General features: G+C 44.1%; 1 protein-coding gene and 1 long non-coding RNA gene across 2 annotated transcripts in view; one reads left to right on the top strand and one right to left on the bottom strand.

The window, feature by feature from the left end:
• The window catches only part of LRIG1 (leucine rich repeats and immunoglobulin like domains 1), a 126,550-nt gene that overhangs the window by 13,593 nt on the left and 94,477 nt on the right, over nt 1–18,480 (bottom strand). The window contains exons 8-12 of the mRNA XM_083424772.1: nt 16,566–16,709; nt 14,030–14,110; nt 6,826–6,897; nt 4,215–4,286; nt 2,376–2,539 (exon numbers count right to left, since the gene is read on the bottom strand). Of these exons, the coding sequence (XP_083280898.1) occupies nt 2,376–2,539; nt 4,215–4,286; nt 6,826–6,897; nt 14,030–14,110; nt 16,566–16,709 (533 nt within the window). The remainder of the gene's footprint in view (nt 1–2,375; nt 2,540–4,214; nt 4,287–6,825; nt 6,898–14,029; nt 14,111–16,565; nt 16,710–18,480) is intronic.
• On the top strand, nt 7,660–18,001 carry LOC310671128. The gene is made up of 2 exons (XR_014507811.1): nt 7,660–11,436; nt 17,230–18,001. It is a non-coding gene; the product is annotated as an uncharacterized lncRNA (long non-coding RNA).

Consider the following 18,480-nt stretch of genomic DNA (forward strand, 5'->3'; position numbering starts at 1 on the left):
GTACAGTTTTCCCCTTCCCAAACAGTAGGAGTGTGGACTCCAGCACCCTTCCAAATGTTGTTGGACTACCATCAACTCTAGCTAAGATAGCCAGCACTCAAGAATGATGGGTGTTGCAGTCCAATATCGATAGGAAAGGGTAGTTTTCCCACTCCAGCTGGATTACTTCAGATTACATTTTTTTTGTGTGTGTGTATGTGTGGAGGAGGGGACAATCCCCCAAAAGGCTGGCATGTCAGAGGGAAAGGCTAGCCTTCTCCATGACATAATCGATCACATGGTATTTTTGTGCATCTGAGTTGGCCCTGTGGGAACGATACAAAAGAAAATAAGATTACAGAGCTCACAATGACGTCACCGTCCAAATACCTGAATAGGTGTGATAAAGGAAGGTGATTTTAAGATTCACCAACACCAGTGGAAGAAAAGCAACAAGCAACTCATGTGAAGGGAGGCAGAAAACTGACATAGGACGTGTTCTCTTTCTTGTTGCCTTCACCCCTAACTGTTGAGAACAGCTAAACAATGGAAGAGACTACTCAGATAACTTGTGGAATCTCCATCCCAGGATTCAATATTTTTTTTAAGGCATTGATGGATGAAGACCCACTGAAATGGTTTGACTTGGGGGTCAAGGGAGGCGGGGGAGCCTTCTACTGAAGAGGGAGTAGATTGTGCTACTCTCAAAATCCCTCTCTACTTCATAATTGAATTAACATCAGTTTGGCAAGTCAGGGGCCAATCAGCTATGACATGTAGTAAAAGCCACACGCAGACAGGCAAACGGTCAGTACAGCTCAATATAGTAACACTAACAGTAACAGACGCCTCAGGTGGAGTAGAGAAAAATCCTGCCTGCCCATTCACCCTCTGGCATGTGGTCCCAGCTTCTAAGACTCTCTAAAGATTATTTCCCACCCAATTTATCTTCTCCTTCTCTCTCCCAGCTCCCACCAGTTGGAGCAATCCTGGCAGTTGCTGCTGAGCCAGGCATTATGCCAGAACTACGTACACCTGGGTTTGCCAGGGCTGAGAGCATAAGGCTGCCTGTATTGCTGAATGGTGGAGTTCTGTATTAACCCACATTCTCCAACCTGGTTCCCTTCAAATGTTTTCAACTACAACTGCCAGCCCGACCTAGCACAGCCATGCTGTTCTTAGTCCAAAACACACAGAGAATACCAGCTTGGGAAAGGTTGTGGCAGGCCCTTTGCTCTTGAGTTTGGGAAGCATAACCATAACCTCTCATTTACGTTCTTATTCATGGCTTGGTTTCTTAATCCAAGTGCTGCTGCTTTCATCAACAGAGAGTGACCTTAACTTCATGCAGTAAACAAGGTGCGGCCACAGCCATTGGTTGCTATGGGTGGGTAGAACTGTAGCATTATCTGAGCTGCTGCCTATGGATTTCCTAATCAGCTTTTAATACACGCACAGCTGGAGGATGAGATCATCCGAGCAGATGAGATGTTCCTGTGTTCTGAGCAGGTGTCTGTATATTTGCGCCTATCTGATTGGAGAGTACAATATGGACATACTCCAACAGGGATGATGAATGGGGCTTTCAACGAAAGTGGAGAGATCCTCCTGAAGCTGCTATTCTCAAAGCTAGCAATGCCCGACAAATCGCGACAGCTTGAATTCTACATCAATAAACAAGCTGAACAGAGGGGGAAAGTTTCGGGGAGAACCCACGACCCGTTCAGTTTAAGAGGAGGAAAGTATGAACAACTGAGACTTTGGCTGTGGCTCTACGCTTTTAAACTATTCCATTTTAAAAGACAAAAAAACGAAGCACGTGTGTATTCAGCTGTTCTCTATTTGCCACGCTGGTTTGCAATCTTTCCCTGAAGCAGCAGCAGCAGCAGCAATGAAAAGGCTCAGAGAAGGACTATTCAGGAGAAAAGTGTTAACACGACGTCAGCTAGCTTGAGTGAACATTCCTCCTACAGACACACTGAAGGTCTACTTGTGCTGCTGAAAGGTTGTGCAAAATAATAATTCCTAAAGCTGAAGAGACAAGATGAAAATCTTATGCCCAGGCAATCGCTGTCCCATGAAAACAAGATTGAAATGGACACTCGGGAATGTCTAAAGTTCTCTTTACCACTTCTACCAAAAACTTCCCCATGTCTTATTAATGCCCCCCCCCCCTTTGGGAATCGCTGCTCCAAATACATGCTGCCACACACTGCCAATTTAAGTGCAGTTCTGATATAAAACCAGCTCTGGCCAGTGAAGAATTTAAATCCTATGTATGCTCCACTCCACTGCATACAGAAGAACAAGCTGGCCACAAAATATACAAACATTCCTGCGTCAGGGCTTGCCCTCCAAAGCAACCTCAAGATTACCAAGCTACGGCCAAGACTTACCACACACAAAACTTTCTGCAGCCACATCGAAAATGCTTCTGCCCTTTAATGACTCTGGGTGGGCGCAGGTAGCTTCCACAAACGGCTGCAGTTCCCTGTTGGTTAACCACTGCGGCAACCATTTCAGCTGACAATCACACAGGAAGCTCTCGCTGTTTATGCGGCTAGAGGGAAGCAAACAAAATGCAATGGGGGGGGGGAGTCTCTTGTGAAATTTGAAAGGGAATTTTAATGCAAACAGCAACCCAGATACTGACAAACAAAAAAATAATGGCTGCTAATAGGGCAGCCTTCCCGCCTTATATATACAGTGGTACCTCGAGTTACAAATGCTTCAGGTTACAAACTCCACTAACCTAGGAGAGTTGCCTCAAGTTGAGAACTTTGCCCCAGGATGAGAACAGAAATCGTGTGCTGGAGGTGCAGCGGCAGCAAGAGGCCTCATTAGTGAAAGCACGCCTCTAGCTAAGAACAGTTTCAGGTTAAGAACGGACCTCCGGAACAAATTAAGTTTGTAACTAGAGGTACCACTGTACACTGATCCCAAAGGAATCCCAGGCAACAGAATGGCGGAGAGTGTCTGCTGGTGGTATAGTAGACAAAACGTTGGCCTTGAGCTGAGCATTCAGGGTGAAGAGCAGGGGAATAATATATGAGACATTAATCTGACCCTGCACATGACCTTTATAAATAGCTGCTTGCCTGGTCACCCGGGGTGAGTATTAATTCACCGTAGGTGAACAACCCTTTTTTAAACCGGAGATGGATTTGTTATTTGTTTCTTTCAGGTCATCCTGTGCCGCAAAGTTAGTATACGTGAACTACGGAAAAAAAGCTAATAGCTTTTAACTTGCTTGCTAACTCCCTATGAGAGGCAATATCTATCTGTATAAGGCAGATATACCATCTGTCTTAACAGAGAGTAAGCGCTCTGTAAAAGTCCTTTGTGTGGAGGGAGGAAGCTATCTAAGACACTGTCCATCACCACATCTTGTGGCTGCAAATTCTGTAAGCCAAGTTGCCTCTTTTCAGGTCTAGGTACATGGCTACTGCTATTTCGTCAAATGGAAGCAAGCAATTACTTCTTACAGATCCTGAATATGATGATGAGTGCCTCTCTAAACTATGTTTTAAGTGAAATGGCATCTAATGGAAAAGTTCTTCGTTGGTACAATTCATAAGATCTTGGACAGGTGTATGCATGTCTACACACACGCAGGTGTTCACCTGGAAAGTGAGCTAATAAATATAGATCCTGGACAATTAATATTGCTTGAACATATGGTAGAGCATAAAGCAGCGTATTAACATTGGAAGGGGGGAGCCGGTTTGGAGATTATCATGAGACAGGATGTTTGGCAATGTACTAAACAAGATCCCACTGATGCAGCTGAAGTGTTAGATCTGCTAATGTAATTTTCCCATCCCTGAGAAGAAGTGGGCACATGGATCAAATTTGAAACCTGCTTATCACTGAAATGTCAGCATACCCGAAATGTAGTTATAAAAGGAGATACTGGTTTGCCACCAGAAATTAAGTAAGTCACTGAATGCTCTGTAAGGCTTGGGAAAAGGAGCCTAGATTTCCTGAACGGAGATGGATAAGGGCACAGATGCAGCCCAGCGAAAGGACTGCTGAGAAGATCCTGTTTCACTCGTTACTGAATGTGAGACGAGTCTCTGACATCTGCTCTAGGGTAAAAATAGCTTGTGGGGGTGGCAAGTGGAAAGCAGCAATAGTGGGAGCGTAGCTGGGGAGGGGGAGAGCAGCCGCGGGGGGGGGGGGGGGTGTCACAACAATGGCCCAAAGATTACAGGATAAATCTTAACATTACTTACAGCTCCTTCAGGTTCTTCAACTTAGCAAATGCATCCTCCTGAACAGAACGTATTGCATTATTTCCAAGATTCCTACAGAAAATACAGAAAATAAAGCATTAATACATATAAGTGTTAACAGGTTTTTTCCCCCCATGTCAGTTTACTTCCTATCAAATGGTTTATAGGTCTGCGCTCCTTCATAATATTTCTACTCCTACTAATCAGAAGCTGCGTATAAATCAGGCAAGTGAACCAGTATATGTAAACAATGATTTATCATGATAGGAATGGGGGGCTCTGAGCTTTGGACTCTTCCACCCCCACTGCTACCCCTCCTGCCTGGCCATGATGAGATCTGAGGTTTTTGCTTCTGTTTACGATTAAGCGCAGTTTAGCATTATATCTAAACCATGGTTTGTTGAAATGAGCGAACCTCGTGATACATGACACAAAGATTAACCACAGTTTGTTGGGTTCAGACGTAATGCTAAACTGTGCTTAAAAAAAAGAAAAAGCAAACGTTTCCAATATCCATCTTATGGCTTTACCAGAAAAAGTGGGAGTGTGCAATGTTTGACTGTGGCTCATTCAAATCAGTGGCTTAGTGGCTATGTCTGTGAATATTACTAACTACAACTTGCCACAGCACTTAAACCCAACAAACTATGGTAAGTTTTAACTTTGGAAACAAAACTACTTCAAGCCATAGCATATGAAGCAGGCTCACTTTCACTAAAAATAGTTGTGTTTGGGGACTGGACATAATGCTATACAGTCATACCTTGGAAGTCGAACGCCTTGAGAGACGAACATTTTGGCTCCCGGACGCCACAAACCCAGAAGTGATTGTTCCAGTTTGTGAACATTCTTTGGAACCCAAACGTCTGTAGCAACTTCCACTTGGCTGCAGGAGCTTCCTGCAGCCTATCAGAAGCCGTGCCTTGGTTCCTGAACGTTTTGGAAGTCAAACAGACTTCCGGAATGGATTCCATTCTACTTCTGAGGGACGACTGTATACTAATTGCTATAATTAGTGTGACAGTATAGATCTTCCCATGGAGTGTGTGAACCAAAGACCAGTTTGTCCTTAACTGAACTAATCACAATGTTAATGACTTCTTGTGGATAGTCGTTTTAAATGTGTGCAATTGTGTTGTTCCTGAATCGTAAGTGTTCATTAAAACAGCTGGCATCTGTAAGATGTCTTTAAGATTTTATCTGACCAACGGTTGAGAAGCTACATTTAAGATAAGAAGCTTATGTGGCCATCTAAAACTCTCCTTATTTGAAGAAGATCCCTGATGAATCTAACTCCTGACGAGATGTGGGGATAGGAAAAGGAAGAGCTACTTCTACCACATCCCCCCCTCCCACCAAAAAAATCCAGCATCAGCTCAAAGAAACAGAGTGCTTGCCATTTTCAGTAAGAAAACCAGCTCTGCTGATGCCCGATTAAAGAAACCTTAATTACACCATGACCTTTAGCGGCTGACTATTATGGTTATGCTGGGTTCTTCTCACTGTATGGTTTATACCTGCTTTGAATAAACACTGCGAAGGGAACTGATGTTTTAAATGTTACTAATGTGATGAGTTGCAGCCAAAAGATTCCGTGCAGAAATGAAAGTGTCTTCCACTTTCCTCTCCCTGCAAAGAGAGGAACCTCGGGATCTGGCCAGACCTCCGGAACGGATCCCATTCGCAACCGGAGGTACCACTGTACTTGCATTAAATAATAAGTATATTTTTATTTGTTTGTTTTAAAAAAATCTGCTGCCCAATTAGCTGGGAACAGTTTGGCTTTTTTAGGTCAAACAACTTATTGCAAATTTGTCATGTTCCCAATGCCAGTAAAGGGAGTGGAAGGGAAGACAGAAATATGGGGAGGGGGCTGAACTTTTGAAACGTTTCAAGCCTACAATATGGCAGTGTAAGGATCCATAATGCAGACATGGAGGCAATGCAGATGAACATGCCACTCAGTCAATGTTACCAGCTGATACTGCTTGCGATATTGAGAGTTCATTTCAAGCAGAGAGAGGTTATCCGTCAAAGCAAAAGCAACACACATGTGCACCATTTCCTTGCTGCTGGTTGCCTTACAGCTTGCTTGGCTTCGCTAGCAAAATAGACGGAGAGGGACTCCTGTGGAACTTGTTCCCTCTTGCATTTTAAACACAGAGACCCAGGTGGAGAGGAAGAACGGAGCGAAGGATACTACCCCAGGATATTAGCAAAGGCAAAACGGAGCTTGAGAGCAAAGGGAATAATAACAGGTCACATTTCCCAGTAGGTTAGAATTTTTGCTGTGCCTCTTGTCTTAATAAATAAGATATACTCCATTGTGCGTTGTTGTTTTTTTAAAAAATAAAATAAAATAATAGCATGCAAATTGGCCATGTGTTCTATAACTTTCTTCCTGGCAGGGAGAAGAAGAAAAAAGAGTCAACGTTGGAGCTGACTTATAATGAGAAGGAAGCAGCTGGCTCTCACAAACGGACTGGCTTCTCAGCTTACAAAGATGCTATTAAATTGCTCGCAGGCCTCTCCAGCAGCCACTTCTGGCAGGCTTCCCTTCTCCCACCCAGCCACTTCTCTTCAAAACTGCAAAGCATTGTGGGTTACTCACAGGTGTTCCAGGGCCTCCAAGCCTGAGAATGCCTCCTTGGCCACAGACTTGATCTTGTTTCCAAACAGAGTTCTGCAGTTTCAAAACACCCAGCGTCAGATAAGCAGTTTGGGGAGGTGGGGGCAGGGAGGGAGAGAGAGAGAGGAGAAAAAAGAAAAGAAAATGAAAAGACCCCAATTAGCGTGGCTCTATCTGATGAAACATCCCCATGTAAGGCACTGGAAATACGATCTGTGCAGATTAAGGAAGCCTAAGTATGCGTGCTCTCTCTCCCCCCCTTCCCTGAAATTAAATACTTTTATCTTTATTAGAACTTAATAGTGATGATAGCTTTACACGGGGCATGCTGTGCTGAATTAAGAAACGCAGGTTTGCTCGGGGAGTCAGAATATGAGTTGACCTTCAGTTATCAGAAAGAACACGGTTTAAACGAGACACTGGACTCGCCTCATTTCACTCCTGATCTTTTCGCAGCTGGTAATAAATGGCTCGCAATAGAGACCCAAATAATCCTGTGACTTCCTTGCCACACATCAGGCGGGCAGGGATGGGGAGAAGCCCTGAGAGCCTTCTGAAGAAACAGCTAAAACCATCACAGCGGATTTAGGTGATGCTCCAAGGGACAAGGTATCTTTGTCCTACACACAACCCCCTCATCCCTCTAGAGACTATTTATTATGCACCTAAAACAAACTAGGCACTTTAGAGCATTAAAAGATATAAGGTGTCTTAGAGCAATGCCCACTGCCTAATAAAGCCCTTTATTTTAGGTTTTTTTATTTATTTAACAAAATATAAAGGTAAAGGGACCCTTGACCATTAGGTCCAGTCTGGGGTTGCGGCGCTCATCTCACTTTACTGGTTGAGGGAGCCGGTGTACAGCTTCCAATGTACTATACCTTTTAATTGTCAGTAAAATCTCCAAGCAGTTGATATCAGATGCTTCCCATCTGATGGTAAATAACTGACCCTAACCATTCCACATGTCCCGTCCCCCCCATGAAGAATTGCATGGAGTAATTAGGTGTTTTAATTAAAAAGGGGACAATTTGTGTGGCAGCTGAATATGGATTTCTGTGACCACATGACACACAATGTGTTTTTAGGTAGATCATTTCTCCCCTGCTTTATCCCCATTAATTTGTTTCCAAATGAATGCACTTGAGCCTGTGACTCAGCCAGCATGGGTGCCTGCACTTTTTTTAATATATAGAAAACTAATTTCTGGCTCAACCTTATTCATTTCTGGCTACCTGAGTCCAGGCCAAACAGCCATGAGGACCAAAAGGCTTGGTATTGCTAGCTTCTGCCATTCAAAACGTTGAGTCATTACATCCCCAGATCCATGTGACTTGGCAAGCCACAGTCCCACTGCGGTGTATCATGTGGGTTTAGTTTTTAGCCCTCTGACTCTGCAATATGCTGCTGCCACATCCTCAACCATCCTCCGCAGCAGGTCTACTTTAAAAGTAAAAGTAAAAGCTATCCAAGTTACATTAAGTTCCAAGAGGAAGCATTTGCTGCTCGGTTCCACCCTCCTCGTACATACAGAAATGCAGTATGGAGGCATTAGACCTGGCCTGGTCATGAAATCAAATCTGGATTCCCACAATCTGGGGAACGCTTTAGGGACTTTCTTATGTTGCTTGGTGTCTTAATAGCTGGGACTAAATTGGCACAGAGGTATCCTGTTATTTATATCTGATTTCTAGTGTTTTCCTTGGGTTGTTTTTTTAATGTAATGCAGCCTCATCCTGATGACAGAAGAGATTAAAATTCTACAATAAATCAACTCAGGAGTATTCTATGATGAGTCCTGGAATGCTTATTGCATTTCAATTTTCACTAAGAGTATCCCGGTAACTCTCTACCCTGAATAAAGATGTGATGAACCATGACAGCATGCCCAAGAATATGGAAGACTATGGGAGTCAGGGAGACACCCCACCTTGTGAATCTATGACTGGAGCAATGGATAGATTCTGGGATAGGAATTCACCTGTGGGTAAACGGAGAAGATCATAGCTGTCTTCTTTAGATATGCTGCTCTGTCTTGCTAGATTTCTCACACAGTATTCTTAGTTGCTCATATTCAGAACCTATACGGCTTCTGGCATTACTTTTTCAAGGCCAGTATCTAGAAGTGGTGAGCAAATAGGCAGGAAAGGTAATGCAGCTCTCTTATTTCAGAACAAAACTGCACATCTGGCAATGTCCTGAAAACTGGAGGCAACAGGCTGAATCCAAACTGAGGGTGGAATTCAATGTTGTGCAGTTAAGACTGTTCCACTGGGCAAGCAGAAAAGCTTGTGCCGATGGTGCAATCTCCCATCTCCTCTCCCTGTGTGTTCCATGCCCTCCTTAAACCCGTTCTAGGTGTTCCTCCAGAACAGATTTAGGTGGCATGGGGAAGAGACACGAGTAGACCTCATTCTGTGGATGCAACTACTTAGTTGAATTCCACCCCATGTGCCTAGGTTGGAACAGATGTGAGAGAAAGTTACCCTACTAAAGATCTTCCAGTCTGTAAAACCGAGAGCCCACTGTTGGAACTGATTCTGGAGATAAAACATTGGGCAGGGTCACCTCATAGCAATTCAGTTTCCATAAGCAAACTGCACATGGACAGACAGCTCTACCTGGGCAAACTAAACATGTGGTGCTACTTGCAAATGGCCTGACGATGTTTCCAGAGCTGGGAACAGCCCATGTAATTATCTTTGTAGTTTATGTAAGCGACCCGCACATGTGGCCACTTCCACAAAGAACACCCTGCAACTTTCAGATATGCCTTTCCTGGCACATTGCTTCTCAGCCACACCTAGCCAAAGCTAGTGGATCAGATGAGGAGTTGGCAAACAGTACGTAGGAAACAGCAACTTGGCTGCATGAACTAACTATCCCATGTACGCCAACCCAAGCCTTGTTGATGCTTCAGCTCCCATGCTTCTTCTCGGTTTAGTCCTTAAAAGCAGCATTTGGGTAAAAAGCTCATACGTCTGTTCTCAAGACAGGTATTTCCGCTATACGTAACCCAGTACTGCATTCTCACAAAACTGTGTCTCAAGAGGGCAAGTAATAATAATTCCAAAAAATTTATATACGAGGACCAGACGAGAGGAGCTAATTGCGGCTTGAACTTTTGAGGGGCTTGCCAAAGATGTTTGGGAACCCCTCCCCCCTCTAAACAGTTTAGGGTTAGCCTGTGCTCTTCCTGATCCATTGTTGAGATGTGATGGAGTTAGGTCATGTCCTCACTTCAAATCATAAGAAATGGATTTAATTGCCATGGTTTCCCTCAACGGAGCACTGGGAACCGCAGAGGTGTGAGAAAGCCAAATTTCTGACAAGAGTATTCTGAGCAGTTTTCCTGAGTATTTCCAGGAGTTCCTTAACAGGCAGCTCCATCATTGGGGACTGAAAAGGGAACCAACGCCCCTTTTCAAGTCATTATGGCAGCCTGAATAATTAGACTGCCTTCTGTCTCTTTTTGTAATATATGGACCAATCGTCTGACATTGTATAAAGCAGCTTCCTAGTTGGACAAGTCCTTCCCACGTAGCTGACCTATTTTCTGCCAGCCCTGGATTTCAAGCTTTAATTCCGGGTGCATGTTGGCTGCTTGCTAGCTGCTGCTGCTGCTTCCCATCCCTGCTTCAAAAAAGTAAACACAATAGCTATCTCATGGGAAAGAAGGAAACTAATCCACATAGCCAACTTTGTGGAAGCACCCTGTTGCCTGGCTGCAGTCCAAACAGAAACGTGGTAGTCCAAAGCATTATGTGACTCGACTCAGACTCCCCTTCTTCGCTCTTAAGCCTGAACTTTATGCAAGGCTTTCTCTGAACTTGGCTGAGACCCTACTGCACAGCCCTGTGTGGCCTAGCTGAGAGGTTAGACTGCATCCTCAGCTCAGCATCAGATAATTGGAAGTTGGTTTTAGTTCATCAGTGATGGTTGCCTCCTCCAGTGTGAACCTGCCTTTTTACTGAGGTCATCGTCCAAGGAACAGTAGCCAATTACCAGGGACAGGGCCTTCTCAGTGGTGGCACCCAAGCTGTAGAACAGCTTCCCAAGAGGCATCCACTTGGCACCATTTAGTTTGGCTCCCAAGTAAAAAAAAGCTCTTATCTGGAGGACTTTTTAATGACAGGTAATTGAAGGTTCTTCTGCTCTCCTTCAGAGTTTTCGATCGTTTGAATTTTAGTTCTTTCACTGTGTTCCGTAGCATTATATTTTTTTAAAATGAAAAAACAAGATTTGCATTTCTTATGCTCATTTTGGCCTGCTTTCCACTTGCCTTCTATTAAGAAGAGAGGTGGGTATTTTGAATACAAAGTCTCAATAACCAGTAGGGGTGAGCAGAATTGTCGTTCACTCTTCTTCCAAGGCACTGTTGTAATGCAGGGCCCGCTCCCCCCCCCCCCAGTGTGAAGGGCCTCATCCATAATGCAGGGAAGTCTAGCGACTTGGCCTGCCCCTTTCTCCCCGTTTAACACCTCCGATATGCTGAACAAGGCACTGCAGGGCTCGTTGAGAAACCCTTTCAGAAGCTTATCCACAACAGATCAAAAGGGGAGCAGCTTTTAAAGCCATCTCCAAAGTGCTGAGGTAATTATTAATTCATTCGAAGGTTTCCTCCTAAGTGTCTGCCCACCCCACGCCTCCCCCTTATGCTAATCCATTCCGTCGACAGTTTAAACACAGGACCCTGCCTGACGGAAAAATAATGCTTATCATATACCCAAGTTAATCTTTGATGACTTTTTAATGAATAGCTGCAAATAACCCACCAATAATCTAACAATTACGGTCTAAAGTAAGTCGTGAGCCAAAGAGTGTGTGCGTGTGTGTTTCTTAAACTATACCACTTGACACGACAGACTCCTCTGAGCTTATCAGCTGCTGACAATTCACTGAAATCTTAAAATACTGCACTTACACCAAAATGGAGGGGGCAGGAAGAAGTGGGGGTATTAATATGATTTTGCTGGCATGGCTACATATTAGGTTACGGCTATGCATTTTCCCAGAGAAGGAGAAAATGCCAGAGTCCGTTTATGGAGTTGGCAAAATCTGGGTTCTGTGGCCTTTTGTGGTTGCTTGGCAACTGTTTTAAAGGGTTCCAACAACTTCCAATTTGAAGTGAGGGAAGAAAGTCACACACCCACCCCTTTCAGCAATGGCAATACTTATTTCTAACCAAGTGTGCCAAGCTGAAGACTGTTCCAATAGGGTCTAAACACTCTGAAATAGGAAGCTGGGAGCCAACCACCTCAGGCCCAGCTGCTAGGTTGCCTCTGCAAGCCTCCCTTGCTTGTATGCAGGATGTGTGGCTTTTGAGAGGTCAATACTTAGCTTATCTGATCCCTTCCGTTTTCTAATCCCAACAAAGTCCTCTCGGTTCAGTGCCTGATCTTGGGTGAAACTCAACCTGTCCAGCCTCTTGTGACAGGCCCATCCTGCAACCATTTCAGGAGCTACTTCCTGCCACCTGGTTCCTACCTACACATGAAACCCTGTAAAACGGGACCATCGTTTTGGAGTCTCCATGTTGTCCTGGGGCTGTGCTGCTTTAAGAAGCACCTGAGCCTTACTCTGTTACTACAGTACAATTCAAGAATCTTCCTATAAACTGACCCATTGCCTGCCTACTCCTTAGCTGGAAGAATGGGTTAAACAGTGGGAGTGATCCCTCTTCTTGCGCTTTTTACCATCCTTATGTTACATGGCGCGCGGGGGGGGGGGGGGGGAGAAAGTTGTTGTTTTTGTTTGTTACTATGGCATGGTTTTGTTTTTGTGGTATACTGTGAGCCTCAGATGAAGGGAGACATATAAATTTAATAAAAAATAATTAACAATAATAATCTCAACACAAAGGAGAGGCTTGTGGCTTGTCCTGGATTCGGAATTGCAACATGAAAAAAAAAGAGAAAACTATTCATCCACTACCGTGTTGAGATTTCCACTGGCAAACATTGGTGGAGTCGATACTAAATTTCACCATATCCTATGCTTTGCTGTGGTGAAATGGGCAGGGCAGTCATCAACACAGAGGTATTTGGGTTTTTTTAATCCCACCTACAGTGGTGCTGTGGGTTAAACCGCAGAGCCTAGGACTTGCCGATCAGAAGGTGGGTGCTTTGAATCCCCAAGACGGGGTGAGCTCCCGTTGTTCGGTCCCTGCTCCTGCCAACCTAGCAGTTCAAAAGCACGTCAAAGTGCAAGTAGATAAATAGGTACCGCTCCGGCGGGAAGGTAAACAGCGTTTCCGTGCGCTGCTCTGGTTCGCCAGAAGCGGCTTAGTCATGCTGGCCACATGACCCAGAAGCTGTACGCTGGCTCCCTCGGCCACTAAAGCGAGATGAGCGCCGCAACCCCAGAGTCGGCCACGACTGGACCTAATGATTAGGGGTTCCTTTACCTTTACCTTTACCTTTACCCTAAAGCTAAAAGGAGGGAAATGCTTTGCACTGGAGCTGGTGTAAAGTCAATGAGGGCATGGCCATAGAAGGGAGGAGCACAATTGTATCATGTCCTAAACCTCTTCAATCTATACTGCGTACTGCAGAGGATGCAACATAAGTATGCATCTCCCATGTGCTTCCATGTTTCACTTACTACACTCATTTCAACTACACCCATTTCAACGGTACAGGGCAGCTATACAGCCTGAAGTGATCCACCAGCGTATCCGGAACTTCTGCCAAACCCTATAGCCTCTTTACTAATGGATCTCAAGTGTAGTGTTGTGCCTACAGTCCACAACCCAAGTACATTTCTGATAAAATCAGCACTGAACACCAAAAACAGAATTTCCACAAAGTCTACAGCATTCTCAGGTTTGTTAGCACACTGGCAGATGCTGAACAGCAGGAAATTAGAAATTCGAGAAGAGTATAAAAAGATATTGGGTTTTGTAACCAATTTACAGTTCAAGGTTGATATGAATAAAAGAATCACGTGCAATTCTAAGAATCCCAAAATCATTCAGAGAAACGAAACCGTGACTAAGACATATGCTGCACAATGAAAACATTTAATGAGCACCCAGGAACTACGTGCAACATGATCTGCAACAGATTCTTCCCCTTCTCCCCTTCCATTGCTAAAAGATATGCTATGCTGTGTTTAGCGCAAGAAGAAAAAAGGACTGTACAAAAACCACCCTTTACAAAAAAACAAAACATCTTAAGACACTCACAGCATGCTTAAGTTTTTCAGCCCTGTAAAGGCCCCGCTGATGTCTTCTATTGTGCCTGAAATCTCGTTATGGTCCAGATCCCTGGAGAGAAGACGACAAAAGAAAACCCGCAATCAATTTCGCAGTTTGTGAGCAAAATTTTAAAAGAGCCTAAGGGTAACCTTCAGGAAGAGTTTACCAAAGGGCTCTTCTTTTGTCCCCAAGGCATAAGGCTTTTATCAGGATGGCCCAGTACTTGCAGAAAAAGCAAAAATTAACCTTAAATGAATAGGTCTAGCCTCTTCCATACTGTTTTATTTAATAATAATTTTAAAAATCCAAAGTGAAGCTCCTGCTTCCTGTCTCTCTGTGCCTCAAATAGATTTCTGGTTTCTCTCCTTCTGGTGCCCAAGTTGGGTTGGTTTTTTTCTTCTTCTTTTTTTGCTGTCAGAGCAACAAAGGACTGGGGCTTTATTCCAAATCAGACAAAAATCAGGAAGAGAACAATCAAAGCCGCAATCACTGTGCCAGAACTGGCACGGAGATTGCATCCCAAGCATCAGGGTGTTTGCTGGGTGTGTCGACACAGATGTGGCTATTGGAAAGAATTCTGTGCAGACAGAAGCCAAAAGAATAAATAAATGATGTAATCAACACACCTGGCTAGCGTATAAACAGTGGTGAAACAGTGAGAGGGAAAGAAGCAGCGCCTAAGCAAATATGGCAACGTCTTTAAAAAAGAGAGAGACCAGTTTACATCAGCAGAATTAGCAGCAAACTTTTATTTCTTTGAGCCATGCTATCTTTGGTTCTACACATGCCAAAAAGGCACTTTTACTCCAATCAAGTGTCCTCCCTATTCCCCCTACAGTGGTACCTCGGGTTACATATGCTTCAGGTTACAGACCCAGAAATAGTGCTTCAGGTTAAGAACTTTGCTTCAGGATGAGAACAGAAATCGTGCTCCAGTTGCGCGGCAGCAGCAGGAGGCCCCATTAGCTAAAGTGGTGCTTCAGGTTAATAACAGTTTCAGGTTAAGAACGGACCTCCGGAACGAATTACGTACTTAACCCGAGGTACCACTGTACTTCTCTTTCTGCAAATTTATCTTTGGAGGAGTGGGAAAAGGCGCACTCTCGTAATGCCATATTGGCTAAGGACATTTTGGGAACCTTGCACATGATGAGTGAGATTTCTGCAGCAAACTTTTTTAGTTGGTTGACCTCTACATTGCATTTTCTATAAAAGGACACAGAGAGAGAAAAGACATAGCTTGTTGCTATGCTGGTTCTTCCAAAGGAACCTGAAATGTCTTTTAATGCCAAGGGATGAAAAGTTGGGGGGGGGGGGGTGTTGCGTACTTTCACACACAAAGTATAGGGATTCAGTATTCCGGCCCAGTTTTCCTTGCATTCAACTTTGCTTTCTCCCAGCCCCTGTTGCCAATTTCCTATTCTTTCTGGCTGGCTGGCCCTGAATGCACACTGCCTTGTTAATCATTCTGCTGTGAGGTCCCTGGGCCTGACCTCTATTTGAATAGCTTCGCATTTCAGCAGTTTCACACCCACCAAAGGCTTGTCAACAATAGGCTGTAATTAAAGCATGCCCGGCTCTTTTTCACCAGGTGCAGGGCCCAATGGGCCCTCTTCTTGATTCAATTAGAACTTGCTCTCCCACCCTCACTTTCTCTCTGGGCAGCGGACACAAAAGGCGACCCACGAATTAGCTGCAATCCAAAACAGCTTTTTTTTTTTGCTTTGGGAAAGCCTTTCGTCCTTTTCGGTGCCAGCTGCCTAGGAGAAGGGCCTTTCTGAAAGCATGCATGGGACCGAAAAGTGGTTCTCGGAAAAGGCAAAGGAACATAAAAGCGCTTCCTCCCTCTGCTCGATAAAAGGAATAAATGGCTGCACAGCGCGGTAGCTAAGGAGGGAAGCTTCCTTTCAAATAAGCCAGCGCCTCAACAAAGCTTAGAATATAATAATAATAATAGCAACAACAACGAGCGTTGTTCATTTGTCTCAAATAAAATGTGTGTGTTTCCTTTTGGGGGAAAAAAAAGAAAATTAATCCCATAGATGCTGGCCACAGCGCAAAACCATGCCGGAAAACTGGCACTAAGGATTTCATGACACTGGGGATTAATAATTATGCGTGCATAATCACAAGGCATTAAAAGCCAAGATAAATTGTGGGAAAGAAGCAGCCGCAGCATCGCTAGCTCCTATATATTCCAGCTGAGAATGAAGTATTCCATCAAAGACAGTAGTAGTGTAACAGGGTTTTGTTTTGGTGTTTTTTTTTAGTCACACTAAGCATGGGAAACTGGAAAGGGGACTTGTGCTCTCAGGCAGGAAAGCTGTACCAGAAACAAGTAATCTCCCATGCTACACCAAGCGGGCTTCAGATCAATGGCAATCCTCACTATTTATGCGATGGCTTTGTGTCTTATTGAAACAGAAAAGAAGAAAAAGGATGCAAGCAAATATGAAAAGCAGTCCCTTTTGTTGCCCCAGGGGTCGATCTAATGGGACAGAAAAGGTAAAACTGAAACACGTACAGAAGCCGCAAGCTTTTGAGTCCTTTGAATGCTCCCTCGGCAATGTGGCTGATGTAGTTGTGGCTCAGCTGAAGTATCTGCAGGCCCCCCAGGTCTGCCAAGCTCCCCTCATCCAGCCTGGTTAGGTTGTTAAATGACAAAGACCTGAAACAAGAAGCGGAGTATCAGTGTAAGTTCTCATTTGTTTCTTTCCCACAGGCTCCACTCTGCTTCGCAGCACCTCTGTTCCGACAAGAATGGTTATGTAAATCATATCATCAACACTGCGGGGGGAAAGGGTCCAAACTACCTCAAATAGGCAAAGTGTATTGCAACAGGGTCTTCCTTGGGGGTGGCCCCACGAGTACAGAAATCAATCTGTTCTGGGGTTAAGCAGGCTCTCTTGTAGCCTCGAAGAGCTACATTTTCACTTAGGCCTTGGATGTTTAATATAAGCTAGGGTCAAACACTAGTGCTGCAAACAATGAGACCAACTGGGTTTTACTGCTAGTCTTAAAGCTTTCCTTAAGAAGGAGGGGACCTTTACATTTTGAGAGCAACATCTTATTTCTACAAAGCAACATAAGAAGCATTTTATTTTCATGAGTACACTGTTATTTCAGAGTGTATTATTATTATTAATATTAATTTTGCCTACTTCTAGATCTCTGCATTTCTCTTACAGATTTGCCCCTCACCACCGCTGGCATGAAAAAGAAGAAAAGGCGTCTTGGGTGTGCATGAAAGTTAACAGCATATGCCAAAGCCTAAGTCAAAACAGACACATTTTTAAGTACTCAGAGTGTCATTCCTTGGCAAATAAGCTGTCTGTCTTTTGTAAGCATGAGCAAAGGCAGCAGTGGTGCAATGAAGAACACTGGAAGAAATTCAGGAGAGATTAATGGCTTTCAAGAAGGCATGGGACAACATACATTTGGTTCCTAAAGAGGCTGGAGTGTTGAATTATGAAGAAATGGCAGCCAGTCAAAATTATTTCTTCACCTGCGATGAAAGAATGTTTCAAAGGGTGGGCAGGGGAAGGGAGAAAAAGAAATCCAGTGCCAGCAGGTAATGCTAAACTTGATTTTTTTTTGGGGGGGGAACCCTTCCCTTTGATATTCTGCATAGGTGTTTCCTGTCAGAACTGGCAGAGGCATGTTTCTTTCCTGACGTCATCTGCAGATAGCCAAGAGCAAACTTCAGAATATCACTTCAGAATATCCATCATTATAGCTGTAGCCAACTGGAAAGATGCATGTGTGCCTGGCACACATTCTAACACTGCTTTCTCCACTCTTTCTGCATATTTGAAATGCAGCAAGAGCAAGCAATTGCCAGAGCAGTGCACAAGGCAGCAGGTTCCTAAGCCAGGCGGAGATTTATTTAAAATATTTATATACTGCCTTTTTATCCAAAATTTCAAGGCGATAAAAACAAAGAAACAAGCAAAACCATTTTTTTTTAAAAAAATAATCAGCAGCCAATGAAAATTAAAAGACAGAGAGTTCAAAATACTTAAGGTGGTTTTTGTCTGGCAACTCAAGGACAACAAAATTGGTGTCGGGCATACCACCTTGTAGAACGCATGTCACACCATAAAGACATTTTCCTTTGCTGAAACAGCTGTAATTTCTGATGAAGAGAATATATGGAGAAAGGCATCCGTTGATGATCTTCGAGTGCAAGCAGGATGGCATGGGAGGAGGCGGCCCTTCACCTTCTTGGGTCCCAAACCATTTGGCAACAGCCCTTTGAACTAGGCCCAGAAATGAACAGGCAGCCAGTGAACTTCTTTCAAAACTGGTGGGGCATGATGCGATGTGCGTGAGCAAGTGCCAGTCAAAACTATGGCTGCTGCCCGCATTCTGCACTAACTGAAGTTTCAGAAATGTTTCCACAGGCAGCCCTACACATACAGCACACTGCAGGAATCCAA

This window comes from Podarcis tiliguerta (assembly GCF_965153285.1).
Source record: "Podarcis tiliguerta genome assembly, chromosome: 2".
In the NCBI taxonomy this organism is placed as follows: Eukaryota; Metazoa; Chordata; class Lepidosauria; order Squamata; family Lacertidae; genus Podarcis; species Podarcis tiliguerta.